The sequence below is a fragment of the Budorcas taxicolor genome, chromosome 5 (genome assembly GCF_023091745.1).
Source record: "Budorcas taxicolor isolate Tak-1 chromosome 5, Takin1.1, whole genome shotgun sequence".
Lineage (NCBI taxonomy): Eukaryota > Metazoa > Chordata > Mammalia > Artiodactyla > Bovidae > Budorcas > Budorcas taxicolor.
Genome location: NC_068914.1, coordinates 108,800,821 through 108,816,895, shown reverse-complemented (window position 1 = coordinate 108,816,895; position 16,075 = coordinate 108,800,821). Strand labels below are relative to the sequence as shown.

The 16,075-nt window shown below is 40.9% G+C and overlaps 1 protein-coding gene across 1 annotated transcript in view; it reads right to left on the bottom strand.

Moving 5' to 3' along the window:
• Positions 1 to 16,075, bottom strand: part of ANO4 (anoctamin 4) — a 434,401-nt gene that overhangs the window by 41,903 nt on the left and 376,423 nt on the right. The window contains exons 19-24 of the mRNA XM_052640010.1: positions 14,243 to 14,407; positions 9,150 to 9,186; positions 6,955 to 7,066; positions 5,985 to 6,042; positions 5,748 to 5,845; positions 3,597 to 3,739 (exon numbers count right to left, since the gene is read on the bottom strand). Coding sequence (XP_052495970.1) covers positions 3,597 to 3,739; positions 5,748 to 5,845; positions 5,985 to 6,042; positions 6,955 to 7,066; positions 9,150 to 9,186; positions 14,243 to 14,407 — 613 coding nt within the window. The remainder of the gene's footprint in view (positions 1 to 3,596; positions 3,740 to 5,747; positions 5,846 to 5,984; positions 6,043 to 6,954; positions 7,067 to 9,149; positions 9,187 to 14,242; positions 14,408 to 16,075) is intronic.

Here is a 16,075-nt window from a genome sequence, read left to right as displayed (position 1 = left end):
CACTCAACATTGCTATTTATTAGGGAAATGCAAATCAAAACTACAATGAAGTATCACCTCACACCAGTCAGAATGGTCATCACCAAAAGGTCTATAATAACAAATGCCGGAGAGGGTGTGGAGAATAGGGAACCTTCCTACATGCTTTGGGGGAATGTAAAGTGGTACAGCCACCATGGAGAACAGTATGGAGGTTCCTTAGAAAGCTAAAAATAGAGCTACCATATGATTTATCAATCCAACTCCAGGGAATATAGCCATAGAAAACCATAATTCCGAAAGATACATGACCCCAATGTTCATCAAAGCAGTATATACTATAGCCAAGACGTGGAAGCAACATAAACGTCTGTTGACAGAGAACTGGATAAAAAAGATGTGGTACACATATACAATGGAATATTACTCAGACATTAAAAAGAATGAAATAATGCCATTTACAGCAACATGAATGGGCCTAGAGAATATTGCTAGTGAAGTAAGTCAGACAGACAAATGCTATATGATATCACTTACAAGTGGAATCTAAAAACATGATACAGATGAACTTATTTCCAAAACAAACTTATGGTTACCAAATGGGAAAGCTGGGGAGAAGAGATAAATTAAGAGTTTGTTATTCACATATTCATAGTACTATATATAAAATAATCAAAGACCTACTGCATAGCACAGGGAACTTTACTCAATAGTCTGTAATAATCTATAAGGGAAAAGAATTGGAAAAAGAATGGATATGTATCTCTATCTATATATACATATATAACTGAGGGGCTTCCCTGGTGGCTCAGTGGTAAAGAATCTGCCTGCCAATGCAGGAAACACACGTTTGATCTCTGGGTCTGGAAGATCCCCTGGAGAGGGAAATGGCAACCCACTCCAGTATTCTTGCCTGGGAAATCCCATGGACAGAGGAACCTGGGGAGCTACAGTTCATGGGGTGGCAAAACAGATACCACTTAGCAACTAAACAACAACAGTGTGTAACTGAACCTCCATGCTGTACACCTGAAACTAACAAAACACTGTAAATTAGCTATAATATAAAAATTTAAAAGTAACTATAGATAATATGTAAATAAATGGGTATTGCTGTCTTCCAACAGAATGATTTTCAAAGCCAGGCAGTGGACTGGCTTTGGGTCCAATGCCAGTAGTATGTTAACTCCTCACCTACATAGGTTGGTTACATCTATGTATAACTTTGTGAATATTCATTGATACATACACTTTTGATTTATATGCCTTTCTCACTTTATATTCTATTTCAATGAAAACATTTTTAAAAAATAGAACAAAGCAGGAAGGTCATTAAGAAAATAACAAAAAATAATAACAGAAGCAAGCGATTAGTATTCACTAGTCTTCTTATGATACTTCAGAGATTTGTTTCTTGCTGCAAAGCTACTGTAGTATTTGGAGCACTACCAGTTCTAACCCCATAACAGTTTCTTTTCAAGCACTCTATACACCAACATTACTGTTCATTTCCTTCTTTATGGGAGAAGAATCCATTAAGAGACCTCCAAGTGGTTAGTTCTCTTAATGAATTCATTTTATTAAGTTTTATTATTAATGCCCAAATTGATTTCTTCTCCAAGTTATACCATTATGCCATTCTATAATTGAAACTCTAAAAACACCGGTAGATACATAGGACACAAGTGATCTGAGAAACATTAAGCATCACTTCTACCACTCCTTTAATTTTCAGATTTGCCCAGAAACAACTGCTTCTTTCAGAATTAATGCATCTTGCCCATCCCTTACTCCCACCTCCACCCCAATGTCTCAGAGCTTAAACATAATTAGAAAAAAACCCCCAAACAAGAAAATCTATCCACACTCATTGTATCTGCTAAGATATTTTGTTAAGTTTTTCTCCCTTGGAAGATACAAAGAAAAATAATAATAATGACATGTTTAACATATATCCAGTACATACTCTGAGCTAGGCATAGTTCTAAGCCCTTTCCACGCATTAATTTATTTAGTCCACACAAAGATACACTGAAGTGGTTACTCTTTTTATCCCCATGATAGAGAAGTGGAAAGTGAGACAAAGACATTAAGCAATTGCCCAAGGTTTCAGAGTTAATAAGTGAGAGGCTGGGAGGGCAACCCACTCCAATGTTCTTGCCTGGAGAATCCCAGGGATGGGGGAGCCTGGTGGGGTGCCGTCTATGGGATCACACAGAGTCAGACACGACTAAAGCGACTTAGCAGCAGCAGCAGAAGACTCTTGAGAGTGTCACAGACTGAAAGGAGATCAAACTAGTCAGTCCTAAAGGAAATCAACCGTGAACATTCAATGGAAGGACTGATGCTAAAGCTCCAATACTTTGGCTACCTGATGCAAAGAGCTGACTCATTGGAAAAGAGCCTGATTCTGCGAAAGATCAAAGGCAAAAGAAGAGGACATTAGAGGATGAGATGGTTAGACAGCATCACTCAATGGACATGAATTTGAACAAACTCTGGGACATAGTGAAGGACAGGGAAGCCTTGCATGCTGCATTTCATGGCGTTGCAAAGAGTAGGACATGACTCAGTGACTGAACACCACCAATCTGTTTCTAAAGTCCATGCTCTCAGATAGATGGTAAAATAAACAGCTTGGGTTTGACTACAGAGAAATGAGATTCCTTCAATGGAAGTGTAGCATTAAGCTTATACATTCCCAGCTTCCTGCCACCCTTTCCAAGAGAAATGACTGCCCGTTCTACCTACTAGCAACTCATCCTGCAGCATCTCTGCTACTTAATTGCACTTAACATTTCACATCTCTGACTTCCTGCCACGGAGCACTCTTTGAGAGCTACGACTGTACCTGATTCCTTCTGTATCTCTAGTGCCAAACATAAAGTCTGGACATAACATGGTTCAAAAGATGTCTGCTGGATACCAACTACTATATATAAAATAAACGACAAGGTCCTACTATATAGTACAGGGAACTATAGTAAATGTCTTGTAGGAAAAGAATATGAAAAAGAATATCTGTTTTTTTAATATATATATGTGTAACTGAGTCCCTTTGTTTTATACCTGAAACTAACACAACACTGTAAATCAACTATACTTCAATTTTTTAAAAAAAGATGTGTGCTGAATGAATCAATCAATCATACCATGAGTGATCACTCCTTTTTCTTTGGTTCTCCAGGTTTTCAGCTCTTTTCTGCTGGTGATTTATTGCAAGGGACAGGACACAATGCGTGAAGAATGTGAAGTGACTTGGCACTATTTCTATCAATAAAGTTTCTTAAAGCAAGATACCCTTCCTCTGCATTTAGCTCAAGAATCCCTCCACACTGTCAGCCTCGACAATAATGGTGTATGTCTAGTTAAATGCAGCTAGAGAGCTAGAATTCACATTTATAATTAATAGGATAAAACAGAAAACAAGGTCCTACTCTAGAGCACAGGGAACTATATGCAATATCCTATGGTCAACCATAATGGAAAAGAATATGAAAAAATATATCAGTTATACATATGTATAACTACCCTGCTGTATAACAGAAATTAACACAACACTGTAAATCAACTAAAACTCAATAAACTTTTAAAAATAGAATAAACTATTTTCATACTCATTTCTAAGTATTCATCAAAGAGTCCATAGGCATTCATCGGCTGAAGGTTGTAGTCCTTTTCCCATTGTGGGAAACTTATTTTCCTTTCAGGCCCATGTTCTTGTCGTACTTTTCTTCTAGTCCACCAATTCTGAATTAACCTGCACAACAAAATCAATTTATTAAATATATATATATATACACACACACACACACATATATAACTGATCATAAGACTTAATAGGAAGTAGAGTTAAAATATAGAGCAATAGTTGAAAAAATTTAGGACAGGCTGCCTAGGAGCTAAAGCTCCTAGGCTTAGGAAGGAGCTTGGATTAGGAAGGAACAATGGAGGCTATACTTCAAGCACTTGTACTTGCAAGTGAACAGAATGATTGATGAACTTAATTTAATCATTCACAAAACTGTTTCCTATTCAGTGTTGCCTCAGAGGGTTGGTTAGAGGACTGAGAATGTTGATAAACTGATCCTCCAGTGTAAAGGCAACACTCAGACCTCTGAGGAGAAGAGGGTTTGGCCTTGCTGGCTTATTTAAGGAGCCATGAGCAGTCTTACCATGGGTGCTGACCTGCAAACTCTGATTTGAGGATTCTAGAAGGTCTGAAAACCCACAAAGGCTTCCTCCTCTCCTGGCACACAGAAGCCTGCAGGTCTACAACTGGACTTGTCTGCTTTTGGCTTGAACTCAGTGGGGGCTCTGATTCCTAGTAAAATGCAGGTCACACTGGTGAGGTTAGTGCATTTAACCTTAGAAGTGTTCAGAAGTGCATCTTATGATATGGAATAGGGTTGAAGAAATGTGTGGGGAGAGTCAGGTCTATATGCTGGAGGAGGCAAGGAGAAAGTTGAGGGGTATCTGAGAGTAGCAATGCCAAAACAAAAATGTGAAATTAAATAAGAAAATGGGTATCAAAGACAATTCTGCCTAATTCACAATATTGTTCTATATCCATATTCATAGAAGATAAATATAGTTCCCTTGATGTCTATGACATTTTGATAAGTTATGGATCATACTTTAAAGGAGAATATGCTTCTAATTTTTTTTTAATTTTATGGTTTATCTTTTTAAAAGTTTTATAGAAAACATGAAACACTTGGAAGAGGTTTTCTAAAGTAAATCTGAGAAGAGAAAATTACTGGCGTTGGTTCTTACAGGGAGCTAATAGATGACTTTCCAAAGTGAACTAAGTTCCAGCTAATTGTTCTGGCTGAGTGGTCCTCCCTGAAACCTAGAATTCTCTATGGGGACACTGGGCTGATATGGAAACCTATAGGTATAGAATTAAAGCAGAAATAGAACTGCTGTTGATTTATGTCCCTTTAAAACTTAACTGACCATAACTGAGTAAACACAGCCAAATTCAAAGTTATCCTTACAAAACTGATGCAAATTTTTGCCCGTTGCCATCAACATAAAGTGTTATTAGTGATAATAAAAGTTTTAACTGGTTAAGATATGCTGACTTAGAAATAATCCAATTTCTTTTTAAAATCCTATTTTTAGGGGGGTATTCCTTTTCTTTTTGGGCTTCTCTGGTAGCTCAGAAGGTAAAGCATCTGCCTGCAATGCAGGAGACCCAGGTTCAATTCCTGGGTCGGGAAGATCCCCTGGAGAAGGAAATGGCAATCCACTCCAGCACTCTTGCCTGGAAAATCCTGTGGACAGAGGAGCCTGATAGGCTACAGTCCATGGGGTCGCAAAGAGTCAGATACGACTGAGCGACTTCACCTTCTTTCACTTTATTCCTTTTCTACATAGTCTGAATTTAAAGTAGTTAAAAAATGACCATTTGTGATTTATTGCAGGGGCTGGGGAGTAGGCACAGAGATCCAGTTAATGTGCCATCATTTAAAGCAGCTTGGAAGTGGATATTCAATATTTAGGGGTCCACAGAGACTTCTTAAAGAGCATTCACTTTTGTTCATGCAGTCTGTGCTAAATCTTCAAAAAGGGCCCATGTTTATTACTTTCATCATTTGTCTCTGAATATCTAAGCATGAAGACTAGTTCCAGGTATGATATGCATGGGCCTAACTGCTGAGTCTGCATTGCTTATCTTACTTGCCACACCTAGAAAAGCCAACAGCCAAGCCAATAGCCAAGAGACATGCTGCCTCTCAAGTACAGATATCTAAGGTACTTACGGGTAGCCAAGTTCCATGAAATTATTCCAGGTCTGCTTTAGCACCATTATAATACCCATTTGCATACAGAGATCAATAAGGCATCCACTAGGGTGGCACTGCGAGGTAAGCAAACACAGAAATTCAAGAATCAATGGACGGGAAGAAAGGCTGTCTGCTTTCTAATCTGCACAAAGTTGCCCTCAGGCGGTTTAATATAAGTCTGTAGGAAACCAGGAGTGATGGGAGAATACCGACCTCTTCTAGTCTCCACCTGTTTATCAGCCTCAAGTAGGCACCTGGGTGTCCTGTGAATCTTCAACACACACAGAAAAACAAACCATTAGCGTCCCGTAGCCTTCAATGAAGATTATATTCAGATTAGCACATTCTCCAGTGAAAATTATGGTGCAGTAAGGAACAGGTCTGACGGAATTAGGAAAACTCCCCAGAAATGGCATAATGGCAACTTCTGGAATTCACTGGGTGTATTTCTCTTCTGGCTGTTCTGCCTGGCTTCTGACCACAGAGGCCAGTTTTTGCTGCATGTTGTGACTTTTAACATTTTCTGATTAATATCAAGTGCTTGTTGTGTAAGCAGCAGGTTGGGTACAGTTGATCTTTTGGAATATTAGTAATGTAAAGAAAACTATTTGATTAGAATTCCATGAAGTAGCTAGAAACTACAGAGAGGCTGCCCATCCTGTTCACCAAAACCCAACACTTGGCTCTTCCCTGGTTCTCGTCTCCTCAGACATAATTTGTGGTGATGGAATTCTGGGACACGGCCACTCCAGATCCTCAGAACTGCTGGATTCAGAAGTAACCCCGGCTCCCTCAGCATCCTACGTTAGCCCCCCTCCCATGTGAATATCCTTCCCTCCTCTGTGTGGTCAGGGACGTAGGACATGCTCCCCACCTTCCTCCACGATGTCATCTGCTCTTACAGGTATGAGATCCAGGGGCCTGATTCAGATACCAATGGAGCCTGCAAGATTTACACTCATCCTTCACATGTGCAAACTATTTTTTTCTACTCACCTTAGCAAGAAAAGGTACAAGGGGCTCTGACAGAGACCATCCCGGGAATGGGAAGGTAAAGGAAAGGAGACTGATCTTTTTATACTTTACGAGGTCACTCTAAAGGCTGCCTTCTCTGTCATCCCTAGTCAATGACCTTTGCGTGCTGTTCCTAGCCCCAGGAGGTGCGGAGATACAGGGTTCTTACCTTCCGAGGAAGAACGCGATGTAAAACGTGGAGCTGTTCAGATTGACAAACTGAAAAAGAAACATTTTCAGGGTGAAGCTGTTCTCCCACTCGGACTCTGTGCGAGGCTGTTCTGTGGACACAAGGGGAGCAGAGGTTGAGAGAGGCTGTGTCTGACTCCCTCTCAGCTCCTCTGTTACTCTCCAGACACACAGGGTGGGTGCACAGGCGGTCCAAGGAGGCTGCAGGAGTCCCAGCTGGCCGGTAGATGGTGTGCGATGGAATGGACCATCCGAGGGATCCTCAAGCTCCCAGACCAGCCCCAACAAGGGTTTGGTGGGAAGTGGCACTTGTCTGAGGGGAGGGGATATCTGGTTTGTTCCTCTGTTCTAGGATGCCCCGAGAGCCTGGGTCAGACACAGCCAGGCTGAAGGCATCACATGCCCAGCCCTGGCTCCTTGCAAGAGCCTTTCTTTTGGCTCTTAGGACCCACCTCATAGGTGGAAATTGTGTGGGGTCAGGTCCCCTCCCAGCTCCTAATAACTCTCCGGTCTTGACTTCTATTTCTACTGTGATGTGAGGTGCTTCTGTATTAGGAGGAGTCAGATGCCCATCTCAGAATGAGCATCTGACCCCTTTACCTGTCACCCTCATCCAGCATCATTTTCAATCTCATGTGCAAATACCCAGATGACCTCACCTCTAGAGCTTTTACTGTATACTAGCATCTTTGCTTACAATTTCCTGACATCAGTCAGGCACCAATTCTCATCTCCTCATATTTCAACTTCCATATAGCAAATCCTCTTTGGACACTGTGATACAGCCAAAAATATGGCTCAGTCCTCCAACCTGAAATCTCACATCAAATGCACTTATCCTTCACTAGGACTTCCATCCTCACCTCAAACAACATCAAAGAAAATGCATTTAATGCAACAGTACTTTCTGTTTCTACGTAGATTCCCTGAGCTTCCAGTTGCTCATTTACCACTTTACTCCATCAATTCCTTTCCCACAAATGATAACTCAAAATGCTTCCAAGGAGCATATCTGAGAAGGGAGGGGAGAGACACAGGGAATCTTATTTAAAATGGTTTAAATGTCAATTTCAGAACAAGGCTGTACTCCTGTGGAGGGAAGAAACGACAAACGCTGCTTTAGGGCTTTAGCTTCATTTCGTTTCTGCTACTGAATTCTTGGTTACACAGGAAGGTCTCCTAGGTCATCAGCCAACTGGTGGTTTCCCAGATGGACCAGACTGACCAGGGCTGGATCTCTATCAGCATCTTTTCCAGCCTGCATCAAGTTGCCCCTGGACAAAGACTATATCAATGGGCAGTTATCTCTTCTGTGGACATGAACTTTTATCTTTTGGGGCAAAGAATAGTGGTGATGGAAGATTTCTGTGACTTTACAGGAGATATGCCAAGTGCCTAGCTCTGTATCTGGCACATAGAAGGGCTAAATAAACAGCATCTTTTATTATAATGATTATTATAAATAAAAACACTTCTGTGTTTTTCCCCTTTTGGAAAAGCTACATATGGGAATGCACTAAAACAGGTTCTGTGTGGGAGCACATAATTTTCTCAGACTGCATAGAGTAAAATGACTAATATCTCATTAATGAAATTGGGACAGCTCCTCTGTCTTGAAAATGTAGTGAATACACAGCTTATAGCTGGTCACCAGACTGCTCTGGTGCTTTACAGGGTCTTAGGGGTAACTGTCCAGATATATTTCTACAAATGTCTGTCATAGTTAGCCTGCCTATATTCCTGGTAAAAGACTCCTAGTCTTCAAAGCAACTAACTTTGCTATGATTTTACATGCCATGAAGACTGGCTATGTTTTTAATTAAATAAAAATTGTAGGCTGTAGCAAATGACTCCTTTCCTAAATGATTATAGGTACTTCATACACATGTATTTATGTAATGTTATAGTTTTGGGGCATTAAGAGAAAACCTACTCTAAATTGTGTTAGCTCATGAAAGGATAGTATTTGTGGGAGGTTTTAAAACTTTAGGTAGGAAAGATTCTCCCAGCTCTTAGACATAGTTAACATGTCCTGTTGAGGGCAAAGAACAAACCGTTGTACACAATTCAAAATAAAGGGAATGCTTTTTTTCAGCAGTGTTTCAGATATGACTCTTTGAGAAGGCATTTTTCAGACCACAATAATGTATCATGAAATTAAAGGGTTCTACTCACCTAAATTTGTCAGAAGAAGAGCAACCTTTTCATAGAGCTGTAAAATAAATTTCCTACATTTAACAAACTGTAGATGGTCTAAGATAGGTAATTATGAAGCAAATGGGTAATTAAGTCATGAATGAAAATAATTACTATCCCCCTGTTCAAACAATGAAAACACTGTCTACAATTATGTCTTTTCAGGGCAAGAAAGAAATGTCCAAGGGCCCACTTTACTATTTCTGAAATCTCACTTTTTGATTGGGATGAATAAAATCTGTGACAACAAGCCAGCTGCCACTAATTACTAACTTGCTAAGTGATGCTGGGCAAGTCATAATATTCCTGGGATTCAGCATCCTCAGGGTAAAATCTCTAAGACTGCTTCTGAAAAGAGTCTGTAATCGCATTGTTTTTACCGGCTATTGTATTTTCTAGATGATAGCATTCATAAATAATAAAGTGATGAAACATTACTCCCACATTACTGCCAAACTAATGTACTCTGCTTTTCCATTCGTTAATTAGGTGCATCCCTAACTCATCCAACCATCTGGTAAATGAACGGCTTGACAGAGGGGAGTGTGCCCATGTGTTTGTGTATGTGTATGTATGGAAGTGCAGGGGGTACAGTTAAAGTACTCCCCACCCAATGCAAGGGGAGTGTGCCCATGTGTTTGTGTATGGAAGTGGAGGGGTTAGAGTTAAGGGCAAACCCTCCCCTAAGAGGTTTCCTAGGAGGACATACACTGAAAGAAAAAGAGCAAGTTCTTCCTCTAAAATGAAATGTAATAAATGAAGAGAAAAAAGAAAACTAGTCAAATGGATTTGAAAAATATGGAAATGAATATCACATTTAAACTAAAGTAGTAAAATCACATTGGGTAAAATCCCCAGGCTGGAATTAGAGCTTTACCAGCCAGAAAGCTGTAGGTCTTAGGCATGTTACCTTACTTCTTAATATCATTTTTCTTACATGTGGTTGAGACTCACTCATTTTGAGGTCCTTACTAACTTTTGAATTCTCTTACCCCAGACTTTATTTTTTTGGGCTCCAAAATCACTGCAGATGATGACTGCAGCCATGAAATTAAAAGACGCTTACTCCTTGGAAGAAAAGTTATGACCAACCTAGATAGCGTATTCAAAAGCAGAGACATTACTTTGCCAACCGAGGTCCATCTAGTCAAGGCTATAGTTTTTCCAGTAGTCATGTATGGATGTGAGAGTTGGACTGTGAAGGCTGAGCACCGAAGAATTGATGCTTTTGAACTGTGGTGTTGGAGAAGACTCCTGAGAGTCCCTTGGACTGCAAGGAGATCCAACCAGTCCATTCTGAAGGAGATCAGCCCTGGGATTTCTTTGGAAGGAATGATGCTAAAGCTGAAACTCCAGTACTTTGGCCACTTCATGCAAAGAGTTGACTCATTGGAAAAGACTCTGATGCTGGGAGGGATTGGGGGCAGGAGGAGAAGGGGACGATTGAGGATGAGATGGCTGGATGGCATCACTTACTCGATGGATGTGAGTCTGAATGAACTCCGGGAGTTGATGATGGACAGAGAGGCCTGGCGTGCTGCGATTCATGGGGTTTGCAAAGAGTCGGACACGACTGAGCGACTGAACTGACTGACTGACTGACCCCAGATTTCTGGGCTAACTACTTAAAGTCAAAATACTCAGATTGCATTACTTTAAATTTTCAGCAATAATTATGGTTTGTTATAGTAAAATACAATTCATATGGCCATAGTAACAATTTTATGTATAGAAACCTCAGACTGTAAGAGTCCAGCATTAAAAGAGACTGGTGTAATACAGTATACTAACACATATATATGGAATTTAGAAAGATGGCAATGACGACCCTGTATGCAAGACAGCAAAAGAGACACAGATGTATATAACAGACTTTTGGACTCAGAGGGAGAGGGTGGTATGATTTGGGAGAGTGGCATTGAAACATGTATACTATCATGTAAGAATCAAATCGCCAGTCTATGTCTGATGCAAGATATAGCATGCTTGGGGCTGGTGCACGGTGATGACCCAGAGAGATGTTATGGGGAGGGAGGTGGGAGGGGGGTTCATGTTTGGGAACGCATGTACACCCGTGGTGGATTCATGTCAATGTATGGCAAAACCAATACAGTATTGTAAAGTAAAATAAAGTAAAAATAAAAATTAAAAAAAAAAGAAAAAAGTTAAGTTCCCCTAAAAAAAAAAAAAGAGATTGGTGTAATTTTCAATATGAAGTCTTGTGGTATAGATGGGTCATACATCTCAACTGTATCATAAATATAAAATACTGGTTAACATATTAGGACATATATTTGATGTTAATATATTTGATGTTAATCAAATGTACTTTAATATTACAAAAGTATTATATCATTAAAGTTAATTATCAAGGAAAATTAAATTTAACCGGTGAGACAACGTTTCTCAAAAATATGATGATACATGTAAGCTTCAGTGTATGGACTTTATCATCCATTTTGGTGACTCAGAAACCTTTTATTAAACATGTAAAACACCTGTCTAGCTGCTAGCACACAGTAGGTGCTTTGTATCATCCCTAATTATATACTATTTCACCTCCCCTCCTGCTTCATTTTTACTTCATTTATTTTTTTTCTTGGCTGTGTTCCATGAAATAGAGATTGTCGGATACATGATTTTAAGTTAAGTGAATTACAGCACTGGCACCTGGTCAAAATGTATAATCAAGTGTGTTTATAGACCTAAGGCATGTTCGCAGGAATTTATTTCTTAAGATGAATAAATTAAGACACTGGAGAAAAGAGATGATAAAAATACAGTAAATTTTAATGTACCACATCCTACCTGGATGCAGAATCTTTCAGTGCTTTGGCTGTTTGGTTCATTTCACTATGAATCACTCCCCTTTACAAAGATTATTCCACAGTTAACTTTAAGACCAGCTGAACTGTGGATGGGGCAGTGCTAGGGAGTGGCAAACACCCACTTTCAGTCTCCACTGGACCAAACAGTTACACAGCCATCATGTCAAAATGATCAGCAAGTGCTCCTTTTTTTTTTTCCTACCTTCTGGATTTTTAAACTTTTTCCCTACAATAATAAAGTTCCTGTATATTTAATAATAAATTACATATACTTCATTATCTCAGTGATTTCAGCACTATGGCCCAGATTTAAGTTGCAATATAAATGAGAGAGAGGGGAACTATAATTGAACACTTATTCCATGCCAAACATTATACATGGCACTCTACATATGTTTATTCTCTCCTACAAACCTCAAGTCTAAAAATGTCAGTCATTACCTTTTGTTCTGTAATTAGTAACAACAGTTTACAGAGTGCCTACTATGAGCTGGAGCCTGTTTTGTCCCTGGGAAATAACAACAGAGAAAAAAAAAAAAATGGCAAAAGTTTCTGCCTTCTTGGGGCTACACTGAAATGGAGAAGATAGATAATAAACACAATAAATGTTTAAAAATAGCCTATTAGATGGCAATTAATGCCATAGAGGGCTTCCCAGATGGCACTAGTGGTTAAAAAAACAAAAAACAAACACCTGCCTGCCAATGGAGGAGATGTAAGAGATGCAGGTTCGATCCCTGGGTTGGGAAGATCCCCTGGAGGAGGGCATGGTAACCCTCTCCAGTATTCTTGCTTGGAGAATCCCATGGACAGAGGAGCCTGGCAGGCTACAGTCCATAAGGCTGTAAAGATTCAGACACAACTGAGGTGACTTAGCATAGCACAGTGCCATAGAGAAAAACGGAGTGGGCGAGGAGCTAGGCAATGGTCAGGAAGCAGGAGTGGGCTGCAATTTTACATGGAGTGACCAGGGAAGCCTTCTATTAGAAAAGTAACCTTTGAACAAAGACCTGAAGGAGGTGCGGGAGTAAAGTCTACAGACCCCACAGGGAAGAAGGTTCTAGGTGGAGGGAAGAGCAAGTCCAAATCCTGCATGAGAGCATGCCTCACACATCTGAGAAACCAAAGGAAGGCCAAGGAGGAGCAGGGGAGTCAGGGTGAGAAGGGGGAGACAGGGTCAAGGACCTCCCTGGGGCCAGATGAGGGAGACCCCAGCGGCCAAGTGAAGACCTGAATTTTGAGTGAGAGGAAAGTCACTGGATACAGTGAGTGAGGCTGGCTTACTCATGTGAAGCTTACTCTGGCTGCTGTGGTGAGCCTGGGTTGAGCAGACAGGGAAGCTGGGAGACCAGTGGGGAAGGCATGGCAATAACCCAGGTGAGAGATCCTGAGGACTTGGACCAAGGTGGGACTTGGGATGTGTGGAAGGTGGTCAGACTCTGGATACATTTTCACAGTGAGAGAAACAGAGAAGTCAAAGAGAACAAGGTTTTCAGCCTGGGCAGCTATGATGGGGAGACTGGGAGGAGCTGATTCTAGAAAGAAGATGGGGAGTAAGGGGGATGAATGTGTTAGGTGGGGAATCTGGGATTCAAGGGAGACCGCTGGGCTGAAAAACGTACTTGAAAAAAGCCTAAAATCAACACAAGCAACATGTACCACCCTGGAAGATTCCTTGCTGAGTTATCTCTAGGAATGCTTTGAATTCAGATTAACTTCCCATCATTCAGAATCAAAAAAGAAATGAGAACCAACACTGTTGAGCTATGTCAGATTCTGAGCTGGGCCTTAAAATATATTTTGTCTCTTTGTTACCCCTTGGACTATACAGTTGATGGAATTTGCCAGGCCAGAATACTGGAGTAGGTAGCCTTTCCCTTCTCCAGGGGATCTTCCCCACCCAGGAATTGAACCGGGGTCTCCTGCATTGCAGGTGGATTCTTTACTAACTGAGCTATCAGGGAAGCCCTTTTTTTCTTTTGTCTCTAAATTTCCCCAAGGGGCTTATAGTGTTACCTTATTAGGTACATAAGGTAACTGAGGTTTAGAGAGGGCAAATGCCTTGGTCAATCTTATACTGTAGGAAATTCTACAGGCCAGATTTGACTCAAGTCTTCTATACCCCCCAAAAAAGTACACCTCATGCCATCTCTCTGAGGCCAGGTCCCTTTAGAAACAGAAGACACAATCACCTGCTGCACACACAGTTTATCAACGTGACTAATTACCTAGATGCTCACTTACCACATTCAGCAGCATAATGATGCAGAAATTGATGCACACAGCAGTTCCTGTGGTTGCAACCTGAGAATTATTCCTGATTAACGCCCACTTAAAGGCTGCAAAAGTGCTGACGGTCACCACCCTGTAAATGACAATCCCGAACACTGCGGCGATCACCACGCAGATCTGGCAGGAAGACAGAGGACACCCAGTGAGCACAGTGGTGGGATGTTTCAGGGAGGGGCTCCCACCCCTAAGAAAATCCTCTGACAGGAAAAGGAGATACAGTCATGGTGGTCCTGAGTGGAGACACCATAACAAAAGGCACACTTTCCATGTGGTTGATACTTCCTCTCATCTGTTTGTATGTTCTTTGTTATCCAAATAGAAAAACCATGGTACTTGAGAGCTGATAAACTGTTCGGCTACAGAATGACACTTTTAAAATCAGAATATTAGATTAAGCAAATGAACAAATATTATGGAAATCTTATCATGTTGCTCTTCTGTTTAAAGCTATTTCTTGGTTTCCTTTTACTCTTAGGATAAAAGCAAAGCCCTTACGGTGGCCTGAAGAGTCTCTCCAGCCCCACTGTTTTTCCACTCCCTCCAAAGACTCCAGACCTTTCCTTATTGTTTCACATAGGCTAAGCACCCTTAATCTTCCTTTGCCCAAAACGCTGACCTGCCCAACAGATGACACACCCACATGTACTCCCATAGTCTACTTAATACCTATTCATTCTTCACATCTCAGCTCAAGAACTACTTCATAATTAATGCTTTTCATGACCCCCTCCTCCACTCCTCAGGCTTTCTGTTGTTGTTATATGGTACCAATGGCTTCCCAGATGGCTCAGTAGTAGAGAACCCGGCTCCCAGTGGAGGAGACAGAAGAGATATGGCTCTGATCCCTGGTTTGGGAATATCCCATGGAGGAGGGTATGGCAACCCACTCCAGTTGCCTGGAGAATCCTATGGACAGAGGAGCCTGGTGGGCTACAGTCCGTAGGGTTGCCAAGAGTCAGACATGGCTGAGCAACTGAGCATGCACATGGTACCTCTGCTGTTCTTGCAATATGCAGCTTATTTGTTGTTATTCAGTTCTAAACTTATAATTTCTAACAACCGTCTGCTTATTGTCAGTTTCCCCCACTCAGACAGTAAGCTCTACCAAGGTAGGGACGGTGACTGTCGTTTCTGCAGTTCATGGTTTCTGCAACATCTTAGCATCATGCCAGGTGCTCAGTTATTTGTTGCTGAATAAGCCTATGAAAGGTACATACTCTTATTTATCAGATAGATACACAGACTGAACTGAGGCATCTTCCTCTGAACACTTGATGGTGTTTGAGAAGAATACAGCGTATCTCTATCTCTGTGAATAATGGGGATTTGAGATTCCAAAAAATTGTGTGGCTTTCATTAGATGACTCGCTTACTGTGTCTTAGAGAAGAGACCTTAGCTTATATGGCCATCAAAAACTAGATCTTAAAGTGGAGCCTCAGGATGTGCTCTGGCAACTTAGAGCTTCCTTTCTCTACAGGAGCTTTCCGATGTTTCGCATAGCCTCTGTCTTTGGTATACTGTGAGAGACATGCTCTAAAAGCCCAGGGATAAAACCTAGCTGAACTGGCAAAAAATAGTAGTAATAATAGAAAACAAACAAAAACCCGCCCGTGTTTGAATCCTGGAGCTGTTGATACGGAGATAGGTGAGACCTACACTGAATTTTAGACAAGGGTGGCAATATGCTGCAATGGACAGTTCACTGTACTCAGTCATAAGTCAGGGCTGAGTCCTGGTTCAGCTATAACCTGGCAGTGTGACCTTGAGCAAGTAGCTTGTTCTCT